The sequence below is a fragment of the Hyaena hyaena genome, unplaced genomic scaffold, assembly GCF_003009895.1.
Source record: "Hyaena hyaena isolate Hyena2069 unplaced genomic scaffold, ASM300989v1 scaffold_1086, whole genome shotgun sequence".
In the NCBI taxonomy this organism is placed as follows: domain Eukaryota; kingdom Metazoa; phylum Chordata; class Mammalia; order Carnivora; family Hyaenidae; genus Hyaena; species Hyaena hyaena.
In genome coordinates this window covers 216,989-244,227 of record NW_024081719.1, presented here as the reverse complement: position 1 = coordinate 244,227, position 27,239 = coordinate 216,989, and the positions used below count along the sequence as shown (strand labels likewise).

Here is a 27,239-nt window from a genome sequence, read left to right as displayed (position 1 = left end):
TGCAGTTTTAATGAATCACAGCACGCTGGCCATTGACATCATTGTACGTCTTCCTAAGAGGCCACACACCCCACTAACTCAGCAGTAGGGAGGGACAGTGCTCAGAAACCACCTCGGGGAACCTGGTGGGAGGGGGGGGAGGAAGGAAGAAAACACCCTGGGGTTGGAGAGAGGGAGGAACCAGCGCTCAGCAGGGAGCCAACCTGAGCGAGGCGGCAGCCTGAGGCTTCCCCAAAGCCCAAAATGCTGAGGAAACCCAGTCCCCGGGCCCACAGGCTCCCTACCTCTTCTGGCATTTTCCACTTCTGGCTCGCATTCTTGTTAGGCCAGGTGGGCTTGCTGCGGGGACACCCCCAGTGCCTGGACTTCGGGCCCCCCTTCCAGCCCCCGCTGCACCTCGACTTTTGCTCAGACTACGAGTCCTTCGGCTGCTGTGACCAGCTAAAGGACCACCGCCTCGCTGCCCGGTACAGGGACATCATGGATTACCTTGACCTTGGGGCCCACGAGCTGTGTGGCGGCTACATTAAGGACATCCTCTGCCAGGTGGGCCTGAGCCTAACCCCACAGGGCTGTGAGGGTGGCGGCTTAGCGGACTGCGGGGTGCTGGGCTTGGTGGCGCGGGTCCTGGGCTCAGGGCTCCCTGAGCACCCGGCCCTGTAGAAGCTCACCTGGCAGCGGCCTCACCTTAGAGCCCTGGTCCCTGCGAGGTGCTGGGAGGCCAGGGGTGCTGGCGTGGGTTTCCACTGGCTCTCCAAGGTCTCCCCTGGGGTCTGCTGGCCCTCCTGCTGTCTCATCTCCTGCAGGAGGAGGAGGTGGGTGTCCCTATTGGAGCCCTCAGGTCTGCATTGTCTGGGTCCCCCCCCACCCCCACCCCCCCGCTGCTGGCAGAAGGGGCACAGTGCACATCTGTGGTGGTCACGGGGAGGGGGTGTGTGTGCAGGGAGTGGAGGCACCTGCTGGGGTCCTGGTCTGGGTCATCTGTGCCAGGGGGTCTCCGGGGTGATGATGGAGGTGGAGGGGCGTTGGGGGGGGGTCTTTGTGCCAGGGGCCTCCGGGGTGGATGATTTGGGGGGCATGGGCTCTCCCCACCATCCTGGAGCCGGGCTGAGGGAGCTTCGAGCCCCTGGCAGGCAAGGAGGTTCTGCTTCTTCGGGCTCTCCAGGGGCCAAACTCCACATCCCTGGCGAGCATCCCCCCCCCGCCCCGCCCCCGGCCGGTGCAGGCTGCACGCACCACCTGGAAAGAGGTGCTCAGGGCGCGGGGGACCGTCGCACTGGAGAGCAGATGAAAGAGGCTGCCAACCGGCGCGGGGCGGAGGTGGGGGCTCCGATAACGCGCTGGGGGCGACGAGGCAGGAAGCCCCCGCCCATCAGAGATCTGACACCCCCCTGGGCAACATCCGCGCGGTTACAGGCTCTCCTACTGAGCGCACTGGCAGCGCCGGCACCCCCCACCCCCCACCCCCGGGCAGGGGGCACAGCAGCGAGCCAGCCACCTGGGTGGCATCGCCCGGGGCTGCAGTCTCCTACCTCAGAGTTTCCAGAAGTAACTCTAGGATCACCATTTGGGGCAGAAGCAGGGCTCTTAGGAGCCACAGTAAGACTATTAATTTCCGAGATACGTCGGGTAAAGACCTTCCTCCTCTCTGACCTCCCGCGTGCCCTGTTCGGTGAGGTTTCAGAAAGCCAAATTCAGCAGCTCTCCTGTCCCAGGGGTTGGAGGAATCCGAATAACCTACTCGAGCCTATTTATTACAGTTCCCAAGCCCCTCCTCCTTCTTTCTGCACACACGCAGTGTATGCAGTTGCTGAGACCCGCATTGTACTGGTGAGGCGACAGGAGGGGGTTTTAAGTTTATACTTTATATATTATACTTATATATTATATTTTATGAATTTTTAAGTTTATTTATTTTGAGAGAGAGAAAGAGAGAGCGCAAGTGAGGGAGGGGCAGAGAGAGAGAGAATCCCACACAGACTTCAAGTGGCCAGTGCAGAGCCCCGTGTGGGGCTGGAACTCACCAACCATGACACCATGACCTGAGCCGAGATCAAAATCAGATGTTAACCCAACTGAGACACCCAGGCGCCCGGAGGAGTCGTGAGTTTTAAAGAACTTGCCTACGGTCGCAGTGCTGGGGTCACAAATCTAGAGGCTGAGGCTCTGAGCCTCCTGCCTTTTTGATCATATTTGCCAAAGGCAGATTCACTACAGCACCAGCCATTTACTTAATGGTTTTCTGCCCGGGGCACGTGGAGGTGCCGTTAGAACAGAGCCCTTGTGCTTCTTGCTTCGTGTCCCCAGTGAGAGAGCGGTGCCGACTCCCAGGGGAGACATCCTGGGCCTTGTTTTCCTTAGAGAAACAATATCCTGAGATAACTGAGTAGAGACAAGGGTGCAGACTCTAAACTTCTGCGTATGAGTGTCCCATGGTGAGCGTCTCACAGCCCGCCCTGGTCACTGCTATCTCATCCTGATCTATTATTTTTTTTAATGTTTAATTTTGAGAGAGAGAGAGCCTGTGAGCAGCAGAGAGAGAGGGAGACAGGATCCAAAACAGGCTCTGCGCTGAGAGCTGAGAGCTTGACCTGGGACTCCATCCCACAACCCTGGGATCATGACCTGAGCTAAAATCACGAGTTGGACACTCTACCAACTGAGCCGCCCAGGTACCCCAGCACTTAAAGATTTTTTTTTAATTTTTAAAAATGTTTTTATTTATTTTTGATAGAGAGAGAGACACACACACACACAGAAAGAGAGAGAAAGAGAGAGAAAAATAGAGCACGAGCCAGGGAGGGGCAAAAATAGAAGGAGACACAGAATCTGAAGCAGGCTCCAGGGCGGGACTCGAACTCATACTGTGAGATCCTGACTTGAACCGAAGTCAGACACCCAACTGAAAGAGCCCCCCAGGTGCCCTGGGATTTTTCATAAACAAGTGAAGAAATTACTAGATGCCTAATTTCCGGGAGTCCATTTTGGTAATTTCATTTTTAACTATAAAGTATTTCAACCATACAGAAAAGCACGGAAAATTAACACCATATAGCCACCACCCAGATTTAACAAATGTGAAACTTCTGCACATTGCTTCAGATCTGGATAAAGAAATAAAGCCTTACAGGTTCAGCATTTACACTAAAGGGAAAGATGGAGAAATTTGGTACTCTTTAAAAAAAATTCATCATTACGAAAACTTTAAGTGTCAAGAACTAAATTAAAATGCCAAAGACAGTACAGTGAACATGAAAGATTTCCCCCTCTGTTTGCCTTCCAGGGGAGCTAACTGGCTAGAAAAGGTGGTCCCAGAAAAGGGCTTTCATCAGTAGTTGGTAATAGAAATTCCAGAATCCAGATTCTTTCCTAGACCATTTCCCTTCTGCTTGCTCACAAACTGGGATGAGCCCCACGGTGGCCAGTCTGACTCCCAGCTGAGCTTCCATTTCTTTCTAGGAGTGCTCACCCTACGCAGCGCATCTCTATGATGCGGAGAACCCTCAGACGCCCCTCCGGAACCTTCCAGGCCTCTGTGCTGACTACTGCTCTGCATTCCACTCCAGCTGCCACTCAGCCATCTCCCTCCTGACCAATGACCGCCGCCTCCGGGAGACACATGAGAAGGATGGTGCCCATTTCTGCCACCTCCTCAACCTTCCTGACAAGGACTACTGCTTCCCTAATGTCCTGAGGAGTGACCACCTCAACCGCAACCTGGGGGTGGTGGCCAAGGACCATCGGGGCTGCCTGCAGCTCTGCCTCACCGAGGTGGCCAATGGGCTGAGGAACCCCGTCTCCATGGTCCACGCTGGCGACGGCACCCATCGCTTCTTTGTGGCCGAGCAGGTGGGGGTGGTATGGGTCTATCTACCTGATGGGAGTCGCTTGGAACAACCGTTTTTAGACCTCAAGAATCTCGTACTGACTACTCCGTGGGTAGGGGATGAGAGAGGCTTCTTGGGACTGGCGTTTCATCCCAGATTCCGCCGCAACCGCAAATTCTATATTTATTATTCATGTCTGGGCAAGAAGAAGGTAGAAAAGATCCGGATTAGTGAGATGAAGGTTTCTCGGGCTGATCCCAACAAGGCTGACCCCAAATCGGAAAGGTGAGACGTGCCCGTGAGAATGGGCAACTTTGGGCTGTGTCCCCAAATAATGCCTGTCTGTCCTCGGAGATGATAAAGGGAGATTTCTGGTTTTAAAGCCACTAGCAAAGAGTCATTGTTGAATAACAAGGATGGACAAGTTAGACTTTTGAGTCAAGGGTCTTCGTGAGGTATAGCTGTCCCTTACAGTTACCTAATCAGAACCATGCTTGGTTGTTTTTACAGGTTTGTAAGCAATGGCCAGCAGCCATAAGGGCTTGAGAAATGATTACAGATAAAATCGATATATTAAACATGATAGTGGCCTCTGATTATTGTGTGGCTATTGGATTCCAGGTCCTTTACCTTGAACCTGAGAATTATCCTCACAGGAAGCTGTGCCACAAGGCCATAAATCTATCAATGCCCAGTCAGACAAAGGACTTAATTCTATCTGACTCCAAGCTCATGCTCTTTCCACTCCACCACTCTGCCTTTTTTCCTTCTTTTCTTTCTTCCTGGTCTCTCTGTTCCTATATAGCCAGGCTTGGGGTTTGAAAACAGCATGGAGAACTGGTTGATTAATCCCTGTGAGCTGTGCAAAGGAAGGGGTTAAGAGCTCTGGTAGAGCAGAGAGTAAGGCCGAGCCCCCTAAAAGAGTGATTTCTACCCTGGCTGTGTCTACAGTTCATGAAATCATGATGTGAAAGAAGATTCATCAAGGAGTCATATTGGGAAACAAGAGGTGTCTCAGAGCTCCAAGCTTTGTGACCTTGGAAACGGAAGCAGATCATGGTTGGCTGGGACCAGTCATTTCTCTGTCTCAAGCAGATGTAGTTTCAGCTTGTATCAAAGCCTCATGCATCGTTTCTTCTCCTTCCAGAGTCATCTTGGAGATAGAAGAGCCGGCCTCAAATCATAATGGCGGACAGCTTCTTTTTGGTGTGGACGGCTACATGTACATATTCACCGGAGACGGAGGGCAGGCCGGGGATCCCTTCGGCAAGTTCGGAAATGCTCAGAACAAGTAAGCTGGTTGGATCTGGGCCCCCGTCCCTTTAGGGTGAGCCCTTGGTACGTTTTTGCTGAGATGGAGTTTGCAGAGGGTCAAACCCAAATCACCTACTACAAGATGTAGCCTCCGTCTGTTGAGGCAAGTGGGAGGATCGTTTGGTTTTCTGCCCTATAAATCTCAGGCACACGTGTGTTTTGGTTAAGTAATATTATGGATGCACAGTGTAACTCTCAGAATGGTATGTAGAGATGAATCCAGAATGTTTAACATATATATATTCTGACACACAAAATTCTTATGGCATGTCAGGTGCTGTTGTGAGTATCTTGTGTCTATTTAAGATGTAAGTCTATGAGCACCTGGGTGGCTTGATTGAGTATCCGAATTCAGGTCAGGTCATGTTCTTGTGTTTCGGGGGCTTGAGCCCCACATCGGGTTCTCTGCTGTCAGCACAGAGCCCACTGTGGATCCTCTATCCCCCTTTCACTCTACCCTTCCCCTGCTTGCACTCTCTATCCATCTCCACCCCGTCTTTCTCTCAAAAATAAATAAATAAACATTTTTTAAAAGAATGTAATTCTAACATCCCACAAGGGCAGGAATTTTTATCCACTTTGTTAACTGCTATATCCCCAGCACCTAGAATAGTGCCTGGCATGGTCAGGCACTTGAGAAATACTTACAGGATGGATGAGTCCTATGAAGTGTAGGTATTATGATGGTCAATTCACAGCCAAGAAAATAGAGGCAGAGAGGAGTAAAGTAGCTTGTCCAAGGCTACACAGCAAGCAAGTGGCAGAACCAGAATTTACACTCTGAGAATCTGGTGCAAGAGAACCCAGTGAGGGTTCTGCTGACCTAAATAAAAGTCACGCAAGGGGCGCCTGGGTGGCTTAGTCGGTTAAGCGTCCGACTTTTGCTTAGGTCATGATCTCGCGGTTTGTGGATTCGAGCCCCGCGTCGGGCTCTGTGCTGACTACCAGCTCGGAGCCTGGAGCCTATTTCAGAGTCTGTATCTCCCTCTCTCTCTGACCCTCCCCTACTCACGCTGTCTCTCTCTCTCTTCTAGAAATAAATAAAAATATTTTTTAAAAAAGTCACGTGATCTTTCTTCCCTTTGCATCAGGGGAGGGTCAGAGAGAGAAGGAGTCACAGACTGAAACAGGCTCCAGGCTCTGAGCTGGCTGTCAGCACAGAGCCCGACGCGGGGCCCGAACCCACGAACCGCGAGATCATGACCTAAGCGAAAGTCGGACGCTTAACCGACTAAGCCACCCAGGCGCCCCGCACCATCAAGTTCTTGAATCTTGTTATCCCTAGTAATAAAATTTTAAAGTTCTAAGAATCCAGAGCTAACATTTGTCAAATGCCTTTATCATGTGCTGGGAATTGCCTTACAGGCTACATACAAGATACCTCCTTTAACCCTTACATTGTAACCACTCTGCAAAGTAATGTTTCTCTCCTCTGCTTTACAAATGTGGAAACTGAGGCCCAGAGACCACAGTTGCTAGCAGAGCCTCTCTACAAGCTCTGTTCTTTCTGTGACCACAGTGCTATATGAAGAATAGAACAGCTGTTTATGGTTTTTTTAATTTTTTAAATTTATTTCTGAGAGAGAGAGAGAGAGAGAGACAGTGTGAGCAGGGGAGAGTCAGAGAGAGAGGGAGACACAGAATCTGAAACAGGCTCCAAGCTCTAAGCTAGCTGTCAGCACAGAGCCCAACACAGGGCTCGAACCCACCAACTGTGAGATCATGACCTGAGCTGAAGTCGGACACTTAACTGACTGAGCTACCCAGGCACCCCCAGAACAGCTGTTTAAAAATTCATACTATTGGTGCCCGAGTCGGCAGCACATATACTGAAGTCAGAACACTGTAGAGAAGATTAGCAGGGCCCCTGGGCAAGGATGAAGTGCAAATCTGTGAAGGGTTTCTGTATTAAAAAAAAAAAAAAAAAAATTCAGGGGTGCCTGGGTGGCTCAGTCGGTTAGGTGTCCAACTCTTAATTTCAGCCCCACTATCATGATCTCATGACTTAGAGAGTTCGAGCCCTGCATCGGGCTCTGCGATGGCGGTGTGGAGCCTGCTTGGGATTCTCTCCCTCCCTCCCTCTCTGCCCCTCCCCCACTCACGCTGTCTCTATTTCAAAATAAATAAACTTAAAAAAAAATTCACGGGGCCTGGGTGGCACAGTTGGTTAAGTGTCCAACTTCGGCTCAGGTCATGATCTCACGGTTTGTGAGTTCAAGCCCCGTGTCAGGCTGAGAGCTCAGAGCCTGGAGCCTGCTTCAGATTCTGTCTCTCCATCTCTCTCTGCCCCTTCCCTGCTCATGTTCTGCTTCTCTCTCAAAAGTAAATAAACATTAAAAAAATTCTTTTAAACTTCATAGTGCTAAAACAAACCTGAGAAAAACCATTCCATCGAAAACATTTTAAAAACTGAAACAACAGCTTGCTTGCTCAGGGTCACGTGGGCCAGGATCACATCAAACTTTTGCCTGGTAGTTAGTTCTCTGTAAGCCAAACCTTGGCAAATCTTAACATTTTGCATATATATATTGTATAGACATAACTTTATATATATATATGAGTATCACACATATATTTATAATATCATGTGTGTGCGTATAAGATTATGTCTCCCCAAGTGATTCCTACAGTTGTTTGGCATCAACAATCAGTAGGTCCTCCTGGGTGGTCTCTGGTCTTGTGACATTTTATTTTACCTTATTTTCTATTTTATTATTTTATTTAGTCTGAAAGTCTGAATACTTAACATAAAATCTACCCTCTTAAAAGATTTTAAGTGTAACAAAATTTTTTATTTTTTAAATGTTTTTATTTCATTAATGTTTATTTATTATTTTTGAGAAAGAGAAGGAGAGAGAGAGGGGGTGAGAGGGAATGAGTGGGGGAAGGGAGAGAGAGCAGGGAACAGAGGATCTGAAGCGGGCTCCGCACTGACAGCAGAGAGCCTGATGCTGGGCTCAAAGTCATGAACTGTGAAATATGACCTGAGCTGAAGTCAGACGCCTGACCTACTGAGCCACTCAGGTGCCCCTGAAAGAAATTTTTAAGTGTAAATACAATATTGTGAATTATAGGGAATGTTGTACTGGAGATCTCTAGAACTTTCTCATCTTGTAAACAAACGTCCAACTGGCATACGAAAATATGCTCAATGCCACAAATCATCAAGGAAATGCAAATCAAAACCACAATGAGATATCACCTCGTATCTATTCGGATAACTATTACCCCCGTCCCCCGCTCCCCCACTTCCAAAAGATAGCAGGCATAGCTGAAGACGTGGAGAACTTTGCATACAGTTGTTGGGAATGAAAAATAGTGCAGCTACTATGGAAAACAGTATGGAGATTCTGTGAACACATTACAAATAACACTAGCAAATGATCCAGCAGTCCCATTTCTGGGTACTGAATCTGTGCCTATTTCCCGGCCCTCTTTCTTTCAGAAGTTCCCTGCTGGGGAAAGTGTTAAGGATCGATGTGAACAGGCCAGGCTCAGATGGAAAGCGGTACCGAGTCCCCCGGGACAATCCATTTGTCACTGAGCCAGGGGCCCACCCTGCTGTCTATGCCTACGGGATCCGAAACATGTGGCGCTGTGCCGTGGACCGGGGGGACCCCGTCACGCGCCAGGGCCGAGGCCGGATGTTCTGTGGGGACGTGGGACAGAATAGGTTTGAAGAAGTTGACATCATTGTGAAAGGCGGAAACTATGGCTGGAGGGCAAAGGAAGGGTTTGAATGTTACGACCGAAAACTTTGTCACAATGCCTCTTTGAGTAAGTAGGAAGCCTCTGGGCGATTTCTTGAATGAATTGAGGGGATTGGAGGTGGAGGTGGGGGAAGAAAACCTGGGAATGTTCTGCCTGCAGGGTCGTTGAGGCGCCCTTGTTTTTGTCCTATGGGTTATAGCGTTGGCCTGGAGCATGCTGGGTAGTGCTTCTTAACCTGACGCATTTGAATCTTGGGTGGATTGAAGGAGCGGGATTGGCCTAGGAAACGAGATTTTTTAAATAAACTACCCACATGATTTTTAGGCATACTGTCTTGAGGACCACTCACAGAGGCAAATTGGTGGCTGTAGGTTTTTAATTTATTTCCCAATTGGAACAGCGCACTGAAATGACCTTCTAGATATAGTCAAGTGCTATAGTCGATATATAATCCCTAAACATCAATAATCAAGGTGTGCTTTGGTGTACCTTGTCACTAGTGTTTTTGTCCCTCTAGGTTACAAAGGAGTCTTACAGAACCTCTTACAGACAAGTTTTTCAAATCATTAAAGTTGAGTGTCTGCCATGTCAGCCTAGGGGTAAAATGAGGTGTGTGGATTACCTGGTCACTGCCTCTTAGGTGGGGGAATTTTTGGCCTCCTCTCTGCTTGCAGCGACCAGTCAAATGGGAAGCTCACCAATATTGTGGCTGGTCTGTTGAGAAAAATTAACATGATTATCTCTGCTGCCTGCCCTACCAAAGACCAAGAAATCGAGTGTTCTCCACTCAGTCAGGCAACTGCATTATAAAACCCCATCTTCTTCCTCGAAGCACTCAGGTTTTTAGCCACAATACTCTCTTTGTTCCTGGACAGATGACATTCTGCCAATCTACGCTTATGGCCATGCAGTGGGGAAGTCAGTCACTGGAGGATATGTCTACCGTGGGTGTGAATCCCCAAATCTCAATGGCCTCTACATCTTTGGGGACTTCATGAGTGGGTAAGAAAGAATTAATGTCTCCCTTCATTTTTTTTTTTCATACTTTTTTTTTTTTTAATGTTTTATTTATTTCTAGGAGAGAGAGAGAGACAGCGTGAGCAGGGGAGGGTCAGAGAGAGAGGGAGTCACAGACTGAAACAGGCTCCAGGCTCTGAGCTGGCAGTCAGCACAGAGCCCGATGCGGGGCCCAAACCCACGAACCGCGAGATCATGACCTAAGCGAAAGTCGGTCGCTTAACCGACTAAGCCACCCAGGCGCCCCTCCCTTCATTTTTTAAAAAAAATTTAACATTTGTATTGAGATATAAATTACATGTGGTAAGATGCAATCTCTAAGAGCACAGTTGGATAAAGTTTTACAATATATGCACTTGTAAATATGTCAACATGCTGAATGTTCTATGTCACTCTAGAAAGTTCCTTCTTGTCTATTGCCTGTCAATACCACCCCTTTCTCTCTGACACTCACTCACACACACACACACACACACACACACGTATGCCCACCAGTCAGAGATAACCACTCCCATCACACATTAATTTTGCTTCTGGAACTTAATACGCATGGAACCATATATATGTATTCTCCTTTTGTACATGTATGGCTTCTGACATTCCATAAGGCCAGTGAAATTCATCACTGTTGTCACATGTAATCAGGAGTTTTTTATTGCTTTGTAATATTCAATTGCATGAATACCACAAATTATCAATCTATTCTCCTATTTTGGGCTTTTCCAGTTTTTTACTGTATATTTATTTTATATTTATTATATATTTGTTATATATATTGTAAGTGTGTGTGTGTGTATGTGTGTGTATGTATTAGGCTTGTATTTGGCTACCTTGTCAAGTCCTTACTAGTTCTATTGGCTTGTGAGTGTGTGTGTAGATTCTATTGGATTTTTTATGTAGAAGATCACTTTGTCTATGAATATAGATACTTTTCTTTTTCTGGATTGCAAGCCTTTTATTATCAACTTATTGCTTCATCTTAAACCTTCAGTACAACATTGGATAGAAGTGGGGGAAAGCATTCCATTTTCACCAACGAGTATGATGTCCTTTGTAGGTGTTTGTACACGTTCTCTAGAAGGTGAGGAAGTTTCCCGTCCATTCTTAGTTCACTGAGTCTGTATTAGGTATGGCTGTTGTGTTTTGTCAAATGCCCCTTTACATCTAGTGAGAGAGTCATGTGTTTTTTTTCATTTTTAACATAATGGATTGCATTGATTGATTTTTTTAAATCAATGGCAAGAAGCCATCTTGCATTTCTGGAAGATACATGACTTGGTCATGATGTATTATTCTTTTAACATACTGTTCGATTTGCTTTACTAGCATGTTGTTTGAAAAATTTGCATCTCTGTTCGTGGAGGGATAGTGAGATATAGTTTTTATTTCTTGGAATATCTTTGCCAGATTTTGGCATCTGGGTAATGCCAGCTTTAGTAGAATGATCTAGAGAGTGTCTTCTCTTCAGTTGTCTGGAAGAGTTTGTGAAAGAGAGGTATTGTTTCTTCCTTACACGTTTCTTCCAAGTGAAGCCATCCAGGCCTAATGTTTTCTTATAGACAATGTATAGTTGGGTCTTGGTTTTTGATCCACTGTGGAGATCTCAGTTATTTGTTTGTTTGTTAATAATTTCTTCTTTTAATTGGTGCATCTGGACCATTAACATTCAAAGTGGTTATGGATGTCATTGGATTAAAATCTACCATACTCATTACTGCTTTCTATTTGTTGCCCTTGTTCTTTGTTCCTATTTTTTGTCTTTCCACTCCTTTTCTGCCTTTTGTGGATTTGAGCATTCTATATAATTTCATTTCTCCCCTTTCTTAGCATATCAGTTGTACTTTTTTTTTTTCTTTTTCAGTGGTGGCATAGAGTTTACGATATACATTTACAACTAACCAAAGTCCACATTCAAATAGCATTATACCCCTTCAGGATGGAAACTGAGGTCACTGATTTGAGATTGTCATCTTTTCTAATACCTATGTTTAGTGCTATAAATTTCCCCTCAAGTACTGCTTTAACAGCATCCCATAAATTTCAGTTTATTGTGTTTTCATTTTCATTCAGTTAAAAATAGGAGCACCTGGGTGACTCAGTCAGTTAAGCGTCCGACTACAGCTCAGCTCATGATCACACGGTTCGTGGGTTCGAGCCCCACATTGGGCTCTGTGCTGATGGCTAGCTCAGAGCCTGGAGACTGCTTCAGATTCTGTATCTCCCTCTCTCTCTGACCCTCCTCTACTCACGCTGTCCCTCTTTCTCTCAGAAATAAATAAAACATTTAAAAATATTTTCTAATTTCCCCTTGGCTTATTTTCTCACAAGTTAGTTTGAAGTGTGTTATTTAGTTTTCAAATATCTGAAGATTTCCTGAGATCCTTCTGCTATTTGATTTATAATTTAGTTTGATTATGGCCACAAATGTACCGTATATGATTTGGGAGATTACTCTGGATTGCCTAGGTGGGTCTTAAATGTAATCACAAATATCATTAGAAGAAGGAGGTAGACAGAAATTTGAAGAGAGAAGAGGTAGAAGTCAGTGTTAACAACAGAAGCGGTGTGATGAGACCATGAGTCAAGACATGAGGACAGCTTTTGGAAGTTGGAAAAGGCAAAGAAATTGATTCTCCTTTAAAGCCTTCAGCACCTTGATTTTGCTCCTGTGGAACCCACTTCAGGATTTTGGCTTCCCAAACTGTAAGAGAATAAATGTGGGTTATTTTAAGCCACCACGTAGGGGTAGTGTATTACAGTGGCAGTAAGAAACAAATATAGCTACCATTCCCAATACTCTTCATTCCTTTCTGTATATTTCCTTCAGATGTCATTTTTTTTTAATGCTGGAAGAATTTCCTTTAACATCTTTTGAACGATGAGTCCATTGGTGATGAATTATTTCTGCTTTTGGTGTTGTTTTTCCCTTCATTTTTGAAAGATATTTTTGCTAGATATAGAAGTCTATGTTGACCTTTTTTTTCTTTAATTCTTTTCTTAAAAGATTATTTGAGAGAGGGAGAGAGCGAGCAAGCAGGGGAGGGGGGCAGAGAGAGAGGATCCCAAGTGGGCTTTGTACTTTTAGTGCAGCTGTGGGGCTCAAATCCATGAACGTGAGATCATGACCTGAGCCGAAGTCACTAGTGGATGCCTGAAACTCCCAGGTCCCCTTCTTTAATTCTTTAAAAATATTGTTCATTATATTCTGTTTGTCTTAATTCCAGTGAGAAATCTCCTGTCATCTTTATATTTGTTCCTCCATATTTTTGTTCCTCCATATTTAATCTGCCATGTTTTCTCTGGTTGCTTTTATGATTTTCTCTTCATCATTGGTTTTGTGCAATTTCTTTGTGATATATGCTGGTGTAGTTTTCTTCATATTTCTTGTGCTTAGATTTGGTTGAACTTACTGGATTGTGAATTTATAGCTTACATCAAATCTGGAAAATTTTTGGTTGCAATTTTTCAATTATTTTTTCTGTTTCCCCACTCTGTTTTTTCTTCTCATTTTATACACAAATTATGTGTATACTAGGCTGCTTAAAGTTTTCCCACAGCTCACTGACAATCTATAAGTGTTGAAATTTTATTGTTTTTTTTGTGTTTAATTTTGGATAGTTCCTATTCCTATGTCTTCAGTTCATGAATCTTTTCTTCTACAGTGTCTAATTTGCCATTCATTCCATCCAGTGTTTGTTTTTAAATCTCAAGCACTGATTTTTTTTTTTAATCTCTAGAAACTTTTTGGGTGTTTTGTGTATCTCCCATGCTTCTTCTAACTTTTTTTAATGTTTTATTTATTTCTGAGAGAGAGAGAGACAGAATGAGCAGAGGAGGGTCAGAGAGAGAGGGAGATACAGAATCTGAAACAGGCTCCAGGCTCTGAGCTGGTTGTCAGCACAGAGCCTGACGTGGGTCTCGAACCCACGAACCGTGAGATCATGACCTGAGCTGAAGTTGGTCGCCTAACTGACTGAGCCACCCAGGCTCCCCTAACTTTTTGAACATATAAAATCATAGTAAAAATCTCTGTTTTAATGGTCTTCGCTGCTGATGTTAACATTTGTGTCAATTCTTTGTCAGTTTTGATTGATTTTTCTCCTCATTATGGTTTGTACTTTCCTCCTTCTTTACCTGCCTAGTAATTTTTTATTGGATGCCAGACATTGTAAATTTAACATTGGGGGTGCTGAATATTTTTTGTGTCTCCATAAATATTCTTGAGCTTTGTTCTGGGACACAGTTCAGTTACTTGGAAATAGTCTGATTCTTTCAAGTCTTGCTGTTAGTATTTGTTATGTAGGACCAATGTGGTGCTTATTCTAGATCTATTCCTTAAAATCGAGGCAGGACTTTCCTACAAAATCTTCCCAATGCCCTGTGAATTATACCTTCACTGTGCCTGACCCTGAGTAAGTGCCAGGTGCTTTTCTTTCTAATTTTTTCCCTGATTTAGGTTGTTTCCTCACATGTATGTGCTGTTAAGTATACTGATGGATACTCAAGAGGGACACTTTGCAGATCTCTGGAACCTATTCTCTGTGCTGCCTTCTTTTCTCCAATATCTGCCCTGAAGACTCTTCCTGGATAGGTCTTCCTGCACTCTTATCCCTGTCTTTTCAACTCAAGGAGTCTTCTGGCTCTGCCTGTGTTTTCCTTCCTCAAGCTGGAAACTTTTTCAAGGTAGTAAGCTGGCACAACTTTGGGGTACCCTCTTCATTTCCCATCTCATAGGGAACATAACCCTTTGTTGTCTGATTGCCAATGTCTTTTAAATTTATTTATTTATTTATTTATTTATTTATTTATTTATTTATTTATAGTAAGCTCCATGCCCAATGTGGAGCTTGAACTCATGACCCTGAGATCAAGAGACACATGCTCCACTGAATGAGCCAGTTAGGTGCCCCTCCGGTGTCTTTCAAAAGCCATCATTCTAGGGGACACCTTGGTGGCTCAGTTGGCTAAGCATCCGATTCTTGATTTCGGCTCAGGTCATGGTCTCACAGTTTATGGGTTTGAGCCCTGTGTTGGGCTCTGTGCTGACAGTGTGGAGCCTACTTGACTGCCCCTTCTCTGCTCTCTCTCTCTCTCTCTCAAAACAAACAAATAAACTTAAAATTATTGTCATTCTGTTAGGTCTAGGTTTTTGTTTAAGATGGGAGGGTAAATCTGGCCCATTAACCCACCCTGATTAGAAAGGATGGTAATATTGTCATCCTGCAAATCTTGGTTCCAGAGGTGGGGTAGAGTTAGTAATTCTTAGTTAGAATTATCAGTTAGTTCTTTTATCATCACTTGTTAGATCTCTAGGATTTAATTGTTCCTTATGTTTTCCCCACAACTCCATCCACTTACATATCACTTGGTTGATATTCAGTGATTCTTAGTCAAAGCAGATGCACCAGAATCACCTGGGTTGAACATCTCTTGTTTCCATAAAATGTTTCATGTGAGACCCTAGTATAGCCATCTTCCTTTTCCTTTTATTCTAAAAACCTGCTATTAGCTCCATTAGATGACAGAGGGATATTAAAGCATCTATACCTGCTACTATATAGACATGATAACAACAAAAATAGCTACTAGTTTTTGAGCCCTTACTATATGCCCGGCTCACTGGGAAGACATTCATGCATATTATCTTACTTAACCGTTGCAACTTTTTTCCATGGTAAATTCTATTACCACTCCCCATTTTACAGATGAGGGAACTGAGGCTTAGCCAGTTGAGCGACTAGTCAAAGGTCACAAACTAATAGAAATTAGATTAGCTTTTTGTAGTGATGCAGATTTCACCCGGCACCAGACTCCTCCTATAATAGAAGATGAGTTTCCCCATCTCGTGTAAGCAGGTGACCAAGGTATCTCAAAATAGCTTTTTGATTCTTGGGAGAGGCTAGGTGTTGATCTCGTATGGGAAACTCAGTTCTAGTACTCAGAGATTCTTTGTTTCCAGGATGAAAAATATCTGCAGGGTGGAAATATGGATTCCTATAATAAAGGTTTTATTTTTCATCTAGTCGACTTATGGCTTTGCAGGAAGATAGGAAAACCAAGAAATGGAAGAAACGGGACGTTTGCTTGGGCAGCACTGAATCCTGTGCCTTCCCAGGGCTGATCAACACCTATAGCAAATTTATCATCTCTTTTGCTGAAGATGAAGCAGGTAACAAATATACAGGATTATTCTGTTTCTGCTTACCAGAACTTAAATCATCACAGGCATTGTGAGTTAAATATTTAGTATAATAATTATTATTACTATTGGGGCGCCTGGGTGGCTTAGTCGGTTAAGCATCCAACTTTCGCTAAGGTCATGATCTCGTGGTTGGTGGGTTCGAGCCCCGCGTCGTGCTCTGTGCTGACTGCCAGCTCAGAGCCTGGAGCCTATTTCAGAGTCTGTGTCTGCCTCTCTCTCTGACCCTCCCCTGCTCACGCTGTCTCTCTTTCTCTCCTAGAAATAAATAAAAATATTTTTAAAAAAATAATTATTATTACTATTATTGTTATTTTCATTTAGATAACAACTACCACTTCTATTTTCACTTCCATTTATTTTTAAAAATTATTTTATTTTCTTTTTATAACCATTACGCATTTTTAATTTACAATGATTTGATCCAAGACTGCCTGACGTCTGAACTGCCAAAGCTGTGTGACCTTGAGCAAGTTACTTTATCTCTCTGTGTCTCAGCCATACAACAGAAAGGATAATAGTACTAGTTTCTAGGATTGTTTTCAGAATTAAATGAATTACTACATAAGGCAGTTAGAACAGTGCCCTGAACAGTAGACACACTTGGTAAGGGTTAGTTATTTTTACCCTATACAGACTTTTGTTTGGGAGCTGGTGGTAATTTTCTGCCTGGCCTTCAGGAAGGTCAGGGTCGAGAATGGCCTTGTGGTTTGCAACAGAAACCTATAATTGCCTGTTTCTCCTTCGTCTTTTAGCCTGGTAGTCCAAAGCACACATTTCATCAGGACTGGATTATTATTTTATTTTATTTTATTTATTTTATTTTATTTTATTTCCTTTCCTTTCCTTTCATTTATTTCATTTCATTTCATTTATTTCATTTCATTTTAAGTGTTTATTTATTTTTAAGATAGAGAGAGAATGTGCACACATGTGAGCGGGGGAAGGGCAGAGAGAGTTGGGGACTGAGGATATGAAGTGGGCTCCGTGCTGACAGCACAGAACCTGTTGTGAAACTCCCACAGGAACCATGGGATCATGACCTGAGCTGAAGTCGGATGCTTCACCGACAGAGCCACCCAGGCGCCCCTATTTTCATTACCATTTAATCAACTTTTATAATGTACTGGATACCATCCTAAGCACCTTACATTTTTTATGTTACTTAGTCATTTCCGCCATAATGTGATTATTAAGCCTATTTGTCCAATGAGGCGACAGACTGAATATGGCCAACCTACCCCTTCTGGGTTGGGGCCCACACTGACTAAAGGGGAGCAAATCAAGGCTTACACTCTGGTCTTTCGGTCCTTTGACCGTGAAGGAGATCCCCTTCCTCCTCCCTGGTTTCATTCTCTTCTGCAGCCACAGGAACTGCCAGCCATGGGGCAGACTACGTGGGCCCTGGTATTTGTCCTGCTGTTGCTGCCTGGGCGGGGGCGGCGGTGGTGATCGGCCCTGGCGGGCTGTGCTCTTTGCTGACCCTGCCAGGAGTCTGTGGGGTAACTGCTGTCACTGAACAAGGGAGAATTTCTTTCTTGAGAGATCCGGGGAAGGGTAAACAGCTAGGTGGGAGGCTATTCGCTAGACAGACAAGGTCTTTGTTAAGGACGTCAGCAAAGCAAGGCATGTAGGCACATATGAGAGACAAAGACCGAGAGGGACTCGGCTCTACTAAAGTTCCCCAAGCTTTGTTTTTCCATTGAAAAAGAAATTTTTTGTTAACATTTATGCATTTTTGGGAGACAGAGTGTGAGTGGGGGGGTGGGGAGAGAGAAGGAGAGAGGGAGACACAGAATCTGAAGCAGACTCCAGCCTCTGAGCTGCCAGCACAGAGCCAGACGTGGGGTTCTAACCCATGAACCATGAGATCATGACCTGAGCTGAAGTCGGATGCCCAACCGACTGAGCCACCCAGGCGCCCCAACTTCCCCAAATTTTGTAATCAGAAAATGGATTTTGAGTTTCATCTTTACCTATGTTATGTTACATTTTAATTTTATTTTGTGAGGGGAACAGGGCCTGTGATCTTTTCGGTATTGGGCAGGGCGTCTAGCCATGCTCCAAGTCAGAGAAGAGAATAAAATGGTCTCTCAAGGACCCTTCCAGAACTGGGATTCTCTGTGAGTGTAAACCAGAGCCTTGAGGGTTTCCTAAATATTGGGTTTCTTTCTGCGCTGAGCCCTACAGTGCCTGTGCAAGACCTTGGCTTGAGCAAGACACAAAGAAACCTAATCAGCTCCTGGACCTTTTCCGAGCTTATGAGAACTAGTTTGAGATGAATATTTTAGAGGAGCAGAGGACATTTTAGAGGATTCAAGCATTCCTAATAGAGCAAAGTCTAAGTGAGTTCCAAATTGGAAGTCCAAACATATAAAAAAGGAGAGAAACCACAGACAGACAGGGAGATGGTGGAAAGTGGGGGATGGGAAAGCCAGAGGCCTGGGGGAGAGGGGGAGTCCTGGAGGCTGATGCCCCAGGGAGGCTGGAGTCCCCTCCAGCCAGAGGCCAGAGCTCTCGCTCCCCAAAGGTTAAAGCCCCAGGGCGTCTCTGCCCTGGGATCCTGGGCTGCTGTCTTCCACGGTTGGCTTTGGTGGTTTGGCTTGCTGTGCCCCTAAGCTTCTCGCAGGAGAAAACATGCCGGTTTTGAATACTAGTCAGCACATCTGGCAAACAAGACGAAGTGTCCTTGGCTGAATTTTATCGAGTGGACTTGCCAGGGTGTTCCCGAGCCAGACTTTGCCCAAGACGGCCCTGAAGCCAGGAAGGCTGTTTTCAAGGCCAAGTCATTTTCTTCCAGGGTTGTTTGCGCTTGTGTTTTTGCGCGGAGTGATTCAGATTTTCTGCTCATGTCATAGCCTTCCCCACTTAGAGACGTGTTTTTAGATCCGAGTGTTTCATGATTTTATGATCAGTCACCATCTGTAGACACGTCATTGTTGGTTGAACCGGAGCTCTGCCTTCCCTATTGTGGTATTTCCCAGCTGTTCTAGCTGACAGCTGGCATCCGCGGAGGGCGGGGTGGGCACGGGGCTGCTCATTGCCGGGTCCCGATGGGCGGGGTCTCTGAATGTCCATCACCGAAGTGCATGGTCAAGAGGGCTGGTCGAAGAACTCATGCTTGCAGTAAATTTACATCGCATGAATTTTTTTTACATGGCATATTATCATTTTTTGTGTGTGTAGTTCTATTTTGTCCTAAAATCTATTTTTAAAATGTCAGTTGGAGGGCGCCTGGGTAGATCAGTTGGTTCAGTGCCTGACTCGTGATTCCAGCTCAGGTCATGATCTCACGGTTCCCGGGATTGAGCCCGGAGTCGGGTTCTGTGCTCACAGCATGGAGCCTGCTTGGGATTCTCTCTCTCTTTCTGCCCCCTACCCTGCTCACATGTGCTCTCTCTCTTTGTCTCTCAAAATAAATAAACTATAAAAAAATTACAGAAATTTGCTTCTAGCACTGTTTTCCCCTAAAAATACAGTGGGGAGTCAATGGCATGGTTAGGACATAAAATTTACACAAACGGGTGTTGTGTAGAGAATATGGTGCAGTGTGGGGTGTTCAATCAGAGCAGGAATTCTTTGTGTGGTTTTGAGGGGCTCCTGAGGGCACTCTGTGGACATGAAGACACTTGATAGACGCCTCCTTTATCTGATGGACAGTGCCCGGGGTGTCTGATCAGAGGAGGCAGCCTGGCTCTAGGGCAAGATGATCAAACAGTTGATGGGTACACAAAATCCAAAGTCTACTAGGCAGGGAGGGGGTGCTCTGTGAAGACCGTAAGCCTCACATCCGGCACAAGGCATTGGCCACTGTCCTCCACGCATTCAAGGAAGAAGGTTGCTGAAATAACTCAGAGCTGTTCTAGGCTTTTCTAGTTCGCAGTTTAGTAGACATTTACTTCTAGGAAGTTGAGAGAGAGCATTACACACAGCAAGTGAATTCAGCTCAGGGCAGTGGTACAGAGGTTACGCTGTAAAGAGGTAAGAAGGTAAGAGTAATGGCTGATCATCACTTTCTAATTTAATACCCAATAGTCATGTGAGGTATCACTGGCTTCATTTTACAAATGAATAGATCGCGCGAGGGTCACACAGGTTGAGAGATTTCCCAAGACAACGTCTGGTGAAATCAGCCAGGAGGCTCCAACTCCGACATTGTTCTCGTCAACCCTATCCTATCCTCTCCCTCACAGACAAGCGTGAGAAGAGGCGGGGTGAGGTAGTTACTGTGAGCAGAGAGTGTTCAAACGGGAGGAAATGGGAGGGACAGGGGCTCCTCCTCAAAGAGCTGAGGGAGACCGTGGGTAGAGGTGACTTCTCGGGGGTGTGGAGAAGGCCAGGAGGACAGACTGAAGAGTGGGAGGGTCCAGGGAAACGAGGGACCCAAAGACCAAATAGGAAGGTGGAAATGGAAAAGCAAGACTGGGGTGGGGGCAATGGGGAGAGGCGCCTGTGGACTCAAGAAGGGGCGACGTGAGGTGACTAATCAGTGGTCCTTACCCTGGAGATGGCTATTTCAGAGTTTCACAGAGAATGCTTATCAGTAGCAAAGACATGGGGAAGGAAATGGAGACTGGTGAGGGCAAAGTTTCTGACAGCAAAGAGATGAACAAAGGGGAAACCTTTGGTTCAGCGAACGTAAACAGCAATGTACCTCTGTTGGGGTGCACTCTCAGCCGGAGTTTGGGAGCTCAGAGAAGGACTTTCTCCTTCTGGAGCTCACAATCCAGTGATGGCCCAGTGACAGGATTCCGGGGTTCCCTTCCTGGGGCTCACTGCATTTCAGGGCTTCGACCCCAAGCAGATGGTTTCCTGTGCACCCAGCTCTGTGTCTCGGCCCTGACTTTTGTCCTTTTATTGATTGTCTGTTCCTGCGTCCTCAGGGGAGCTCTATTTCCTGGCCACCTCTTACCCGAGTGCCTATGTACCACATGGATCTATTTACAAGTTTGTTGACCCATCAAGGTGAGATTTGGTCTCATTTCCTTCTTAGGTGCATTTTTAAAAAGTTTTATTTATTTTTATTTATTTTGAGGGGGAAGGTGGGCAAAGAGAGAGAATCCCAAACAGACTCTGCTCCACCAGCAGAGCCTGACGTGGGGCTCGAACCCACAAACTGTGAGATCGTGACCTGGGCCAAAATCAAGGGTCAAATGCTCAACCGACTGAGCCGCCCAGGCTCCTCTCTTTGATGCATTTTTATCAGCCCTTATCTTCATGGCAGATCCTAAAAATATCCTGACTCCCCAAGAATTACCAGAGATGATCAATGAAGAAATCTGTGCTTTAGATAAAAGGCAGATCGGGCAAACGGATGTGTAGGGCAACGTGTCTGTAGGAACTATGGAATATTTGAGAAATGGTCTCTGGATAGAAATGAGGATCTCAAGCCTTTCTAGAAGGGATGACTGGTCTAGACCTGTGGCTCCTGTTTTGTTTGTTTTTTAATATGCTTCTGGAACCTTCTGTCTGGATCATCTGACAGTGGGTGTGTGCTTCTGACCACTTGAGTAAGTACTGTTGCCTCGTCCCCTGGGTTTGGTGGAGGGCTCAAGGTCCTCGGCAGATATCTTAAACTGGTTGTTTAGTGTCTTTCGTGTCTACCTGACCCTTTCTGCAGCAGTCATTCACTTGGTGGATTCCATACTGTTTACTTCTGCTCTTTTGCCGACCTGGCTCAGAGACTATGCAACCAATCAGGGAAAAGCCACCACACAGCTTCCCATCTGTGAGGGTGTTGAGTGTGGTCCTATGCTCTTGGGAGCAGCGGATCTACCCTGCGCACCTGGGGCAGGACACGGATTTATCTCCAGATTCCACCCCAAGGCAAGAAAGGCTCCACAAGAGTCACCTTGAAGACAGACCCACAGAGGGAAACGTCCCTGTGAGGCCACATTACTCTTGTGTCGGGTGGTGTTCAGAGGACACGGGGCCCAGGCACCCGGCTGCGGATTCGGGCTCAGGAGCGAGGCCCAGCGCAGCTCCATCTGGGAGCGGGCTCTCGGCTGGTTCGGTGCTCGGGTGCTTGGCGCTCAGTGCTCCCTGGAGTTCCCAGGAGAAGCCCAGTCCCAAGGCTGGGCCTGGGCGCTCTCCCAATGGCACACGCATCAGGGGCGCATCAGGCACTGGGCGAGCTTCACTCCTGGGTGTGCCACAGGCACACCCCCGGGGCGAGCGGGGCCAAACCCAGCATCTTTCAGGGGCCTCAGGTGGCAGGGCGTGGCCATTAGGAGTGCTGCTCTTTCCGTTCCTAGGTTTCCTGTGTGAATTGCTTTGTCGTTCCCTTGACAGTTTCCCGGTTTGGCTAGGGGACAGTCTAGGTCCCCTCTCTCCTGGGAGCGCCCATCAGAGGTCATCACAGACCAGGTGTCAAGCCTGTTCCACATGGAAGGCATCCTGACTCCCTCAGCTCTCTCTCAGCTTGACGCTGACTGTTGTTACTGCGCTCCTGGCAGCGAGGCGCTCAGGTAAAGCCGACAGGATCCCAACGAGACAGGCTAAGAGCCTCACTCTGCAGGGAAGGCACCCGAGCTGGGCTAAGTTACGGCACCCAAGGCACAGCCAGCCAGAGGGGGCCCCGGGTAGTTGTCTTCGTGGCTCAGTCATTTCTGCATTTCCCAGTCACTTCAGTTATTATGTTGAGTTGTACAGACTCCCAGCTCCTCCAGCAGCGGGTCCAGATCCCGCCCTGCTTACGTCTGTAGCCTGTCCTGGTACCAGTCTGTCCCCTGCCAGCCTTCCTGAGGGGCCGCTGACTTACTTCCATGGGGCTTCTTGTTTTTCCTTCCTTCCGTCTTTTCCTCCTGCCCCTTCTTTCAGAGTTACAGACCTGGTGCCTGGTTGTGAAACTTGACTTTGCTACCGACCAGGTGTACAACCTTGCATCCGTTTCTTAATCTTCGTGTGCCTCAGTTTCCCCTATGTAAAATGGGACTAATAATGGCACCTACTTCCTAGGGTTGTTACGAAGTTTCAGTGAGTTATGTTTATGAAGCATGAGTGCAGTGCCCATGCACTAGGTAGGTGTCTGCTAAATAAATACAATTGTTTTTTTTTCCACCTGGGGTGGGGGTGATAGCAAGGGAGTCCTAGGTGGAGGTGGTGAGGCCTGGCTGGAAAGGTCCACCTCTGCTCTGAAAAGCAGAGTGCTCCTAGCCTCCAGGGTCCATTTTATTCCAGAAGATGCACTCAGGGGACAGCACTTTCGGAATTTGTTTCTCATAGGCAGAGAGGCTGGCAACACTTAAGGGGCTGTGCCATGGGGTCTCGACAGGATTCTCTTCAAAGGGAACCACCACCATCACCACCTCAACCACCACCACCACCACCACCACCATCATCATCATCATCATGGGGCACTTGTTATGTGCTGGGCACTGTTCCAAGTGTCCTTTTTCTTAAAAAATCTGTTTAAGAAATAATTTTAGGGCTCCTGAGTGGCCCAGTCGGTTAAGCATCCAATATCCAACTCCTGATTTTGGCTCAGGCCATGATCTCGAAGTCTGTGAGTTTGATCCCTGCATCAGGCTCTGCACTGACAATGTGGAGCTTGCCTGGGATTTTCTCTCTCCCTCTCTCTCTGCCCCTCCCCCCACTTGCTCCCTTTGTCTCTCTCAAAATACATAAAAAAAAAAAATAATTTAAAAAGTGACTTATCAATCACTTATGGCGTGCCAAGTACACAACTCTTATTTGATCCCCCCCACCTCCCAACGAGGATAGATACTATTAATTTCTCTGTTTTATAGATATGGAAATTGATACTTAGCGAGGTTTACTTGCCTGTGGCTCCCAGGATTTGAATTCAGTTCTGTCTGTCACCATGCCCGGGCCCCAGGCCCCCTCACTGCCCTTTGTCTCAAGAGCCTGTGGCGTTCCTGTGTCCTTGTTCATTTTCTAATCTGAGTGCATCATGCATTTCCTGCTACATCTGCCCCGTCACGGATAAAGGAGAGCTGCATCCAATTCTTGCAAATGTATGCCTTCTGGTGACCTTGACTTCCTGGTCCCATCTTCAGAACCTCCTGTCCTCACTTTTTCTATCTGTTTTTAGGCGAGCACCGCCAGGCAAGTGCGAGAACAAAGCAATGCCGGTGAAAACCAGGAGTAAGCGGGTCCAGTTCAGGCCCCTCGCCAGTGAGTCCGTCTTGGTCTCAGGCTCAGGCCTTGGCATTGAGACCGAGGCACAGTGCCCTCTGCAAACACACTCCAGTTCTCCCAGTCTATTCCCCACTGAGGGCTGCTGCTCTGAGGAGTGAAGCTCGTGGCCCAGTCTATACATCTGTGTATACTGGATGTGCATACCGGGCGGCACCTGCTTCTGCGGACATCTGTTGTCCTCTATCCAGTTGTCATTCACTCGGCATTGTTCAGTTAGCGTTGACTTTGCGACAGTCACGGTGCTGATCCCTGGGGCTACAGCAGTGAACTTGGACCTTCAGGCGCTCAGGCAAATGTAGGGCAGACAGATGAAGAAATAAATATAGTGTTGAGGTTTTGGTATAATGGCCAGGAGACTGAGGGGACACCGAGAGCAAGTAGGGTGGGGATTCAGGAAAGACTTATAGAGGAGGGGTTCTATCTTTAAAAAAATTTTTTTTAATGTTCTTATTTATTTTTGTGTGTGTGTGCATGAGAGAGAGAGAGAGAGACAGAGTGTGAACAGGGTAGGGGCAGAGAGAGACGGAGACACAGATTCTGAAGCAGGCTCCAGGCTCTGAGTGCTCAGCATAGAGCCTGATTCAGAGCTTGAACTCACGAACCACGAGATCATGACCTGAGCGGGAGTCATACGGTTAACCGACGGAGCCCCCCAGGCGCCCCAGGAGGGATTCTATTCCAGAGCCGTGGACCAGTGGAGTGACCCTATTAAAAAAGTAATATATTGGGGCGCCTGGGTGGCTTAGTCGGTTAAGCGTCCTACTTTCACTTAGGTCATGATCTCGCGGTTCGTGGGTTCGGGCCCCGCATTGGGCTCTGTGCTGACTGCCAGCTCAGAGCCTGGAGCCTGTTTCAGTCTGTGACTCCCTCTCTCTCTGACCCTCCCCTGCTCATGCTGTCTCTCTCTCTCTCCTAGAAATAAATAAAAACATTAAAAAAAAGTAATATATTTATATCAAAGCCAGTTAAGGGAACTTTAAAAATATTAATTTCACAATAATTTATATATATTAAAGATTTTATTTTTAAATAATCTCTATACCCAACGTGGGGCTCGAACTTACAGCCCCAGGATCAAGCGTCACATGCTCTACCACTGAGCCAGCAGGCACCCCTCTAAAGACTTTATATTGAAGAACCCCACACAGTCCTAGGTTTCCTGGGTGGTGTTTCCCCTACAGCTACCTTCCAGGACTTCTGTCTCTCACTAAATAAATGTTCGTTTCCCAGAGACAGTCTTGGACTTGCTCAAGGAGCAGTCGGAGAAAGCTGCTAGAAAATTCTCCAATGCAACTTCAGCCTCCAGGCCAGACCGGACCTCATCTCAGAAAGGCCCCTCTAAGAAGCCAGCTTCGCCTGCAGCAGGCAGCAGGAAGACACTTCGAGGGCCTGGGACAAAGAAGAGAGCCAGAGTGTGGTCCCCAGGCCCCCAGGGCAAGAGGAAGATGAGGCGGAAAACCCAGAGTCGCGGGGTCAGGCGGTCAGCCCAGCGGGGCCAAGCTGGCCGAGGTCTCCCTGGGCCTCTTCTGTCAGGGTGGCTGGTGGGGGGAAGTGCCAGGGGAGACCCGCCTCGCCCTGTGGAAGCTCTCACTGCTAATCGTGGGCTTTAGATGGACTGGAGCCGGAGGCGAGGGGGACACAGGCAGAGGGGACCCGCCTTGGGGCCGGGGCGGTGATCCTCCCCACGGGAGTCTAGCTATCTGAATGGACCAGGTCCCACATAGCCAGTGCACCTGGCTAACTGTGTGCACTGGTCTGTGAGCCTCTTTGAAACCCCCCCTGCATGTCTTCTGTTTTATAAATGCCTACAACCCAAAGTAATAAATCAATACTTGCTCGGACGAACATGTATCCTTTGATCTTTTGGGTGTTTGTCTGGCATTAAGACAGACTTAGTGCTCCATCAGTGTGACCTCATCCCAGGTCCAAGAGGAGGCCTGGAGAGACTTTTTTTTTTTTTATGTTTATTTTAGTTTTGGGAGATAGAAACCGCGTGTGAGTGGGGGAGGGGCAGAGAGAGAGGGAGACACAGAATCCAAAGCAGGCTCCAGGCTCTGAGCTGTCAGCACAGAGCCCAGTGCAGGGCGCGAACTCACAAACCATGAGATCACGACCTGAGCTGCAGTTGACGCTTAACCTACTGAGCCACCCAGGTGCCCTTGAAAAGACCCATTTCTAAGGAAAGACCCTCCAGCACGATCTTGTCCTTGGCCCCAGGCTGCAGCTCACAGACCGAATAAGGGCAGGCTCTGTTCCAGAACTCCAGGGCCTACTAATTTGTCCCGGCAAACAGCAGAACGAGTGTGACTGCATTTTGAGTACTTTTTATGTGCCAAGATTACATACATTATCCAAAACCTCAAAACCTTTCTTCTTATGCGTTGCCACGTAATGTTCTGTTGCAGAGGAGGAAAGTGACTCTTCGTGAGGTTAAGCTACTTGTCCTAGACCACAGCAGGGAGGGGACAGGGAATTGTTCAGCTGGACAGAGCCAACGTCCCTGTCAATACCCCATGCACCTGCTACCCTGCAGGGCACTCGGTGAGGGCTGGCGGCTTTTACCTGGGAAGGGAGGAAATGATTCCTATCTTTGAGAAGTTCTCCAAGTCCTGCAAATCATCCAGAACGGTGCAGGCAATTAGGTTTACGGAGAACAAAAATGCCGGGGTTATGAAGGACGTTCAGAGGCCACGTAACCACTGCATTCGATATTGCTTTTCATAACCTGCACAGATTTGTTTTTGACCTCCAAAGAAGCAGATTCCGTTTTTCTCCTTTAGCCATCTTTATTTGTAGGCTAACCTAACCTAACCAGATATAAACACAACAGGGGTCTTTCGGATTCCTTTTCTCTTGTTCTGCCTTTACGAGAGATGCAAAGCACTGGTCATCATTTCCTGAAGATCATTTTTAGATCATCTTTTTTTAGCCACTACCTTTGCCCTGTATCATGGCTTTTGTTTTTGTTGACTTCTGTCTCGCTTTGTAATGACTGTGACCACACTCTAGGA

General features: G+C 46.7%; 1 protein-coding gene and 1 non-coding gene across 4 annotated transcripts; both read left to right on the top strand.

The window, feature by feature from the left end:
• Window positions 1-190: 190 nt before the first annotated feature.
• HHIPL2 (HHIP like 2) lies at window positions 191-26,063 on the top strand. 3 transcript variants are annotated; one of them, XM_039222227.1, is made up of 9 exons: window positions 191-546; window positions 3,460-4,112; window positions 4,975-5,118; window positions 8,587-8,918; window positions 9,728-9,854; window positions 15,893-16,038; window positions 20,952-21,033; window positions 24,122-24,204; window positions 25,459-26,063. In XM_039222227.1, the coding sequence occupies exons 1-9, from the start codon at window positions 244-246 to the stop codon at window positions 25,836-25,838; spliced, it is 2,250 nt and encodes a 749-aa protein (XP_039078158.1). In that variant the 5' UTR covers window positions 191-243; the 3' UTR covers window positions 25,839-26,063. The 3 variants fall into 3 exon arrangements, with proteins under 3 accessions (XP_039078158.1, XP_039078160.1, XP_039078159.1); XM_039222229.1 differs by lacking the exon at window positions 24,122-24,204 and having other exon boundaries at window positions 25,459-25,592; XM_039222228.1 differs by lacking the exons at window positions 15,893-16,038; window positions 20,952-21,033.
• LOC120224009 lies at window positions 6,947-7,053 on the top strand. Its single transcript, XR_005526445.1, has one exon. It is a non-coding gene; the product is annotated as a U6 spliceosomal RNA (small nuclear RNA).
• Window positions 26,064-27,239: the final 1,176 nt, after the last annotated feature.

What these genes read in the sequence shown, in the direction of transcription:
- HHIPL2 (XM_039222227.1), top strand. Translation starts at nt 244, where the DNA reads ATGCTGAGGAAACCCAGTCCCCGGGCCCACAGGCTCCCTACCTCTTCT. An exon ending in TTCGGAAATGCTCAGAACAA is followed by an intron (nt 5,119 to 8,586) that starts GTAAGCTGGTTG and finishes TCTTTCTTTCAG; the next exon opens with AAGTTCCCTGCTGGGGAAAG. An exon ending in TTTGGGGACTTCATGAGTGG is followed by an intron (nt 9,855 to 15,892) that starts GTAAGAAAGAAT and finishes TTTTTCATCTAG; the next exon opens with TCGACTTATGGCTTTGCAGG.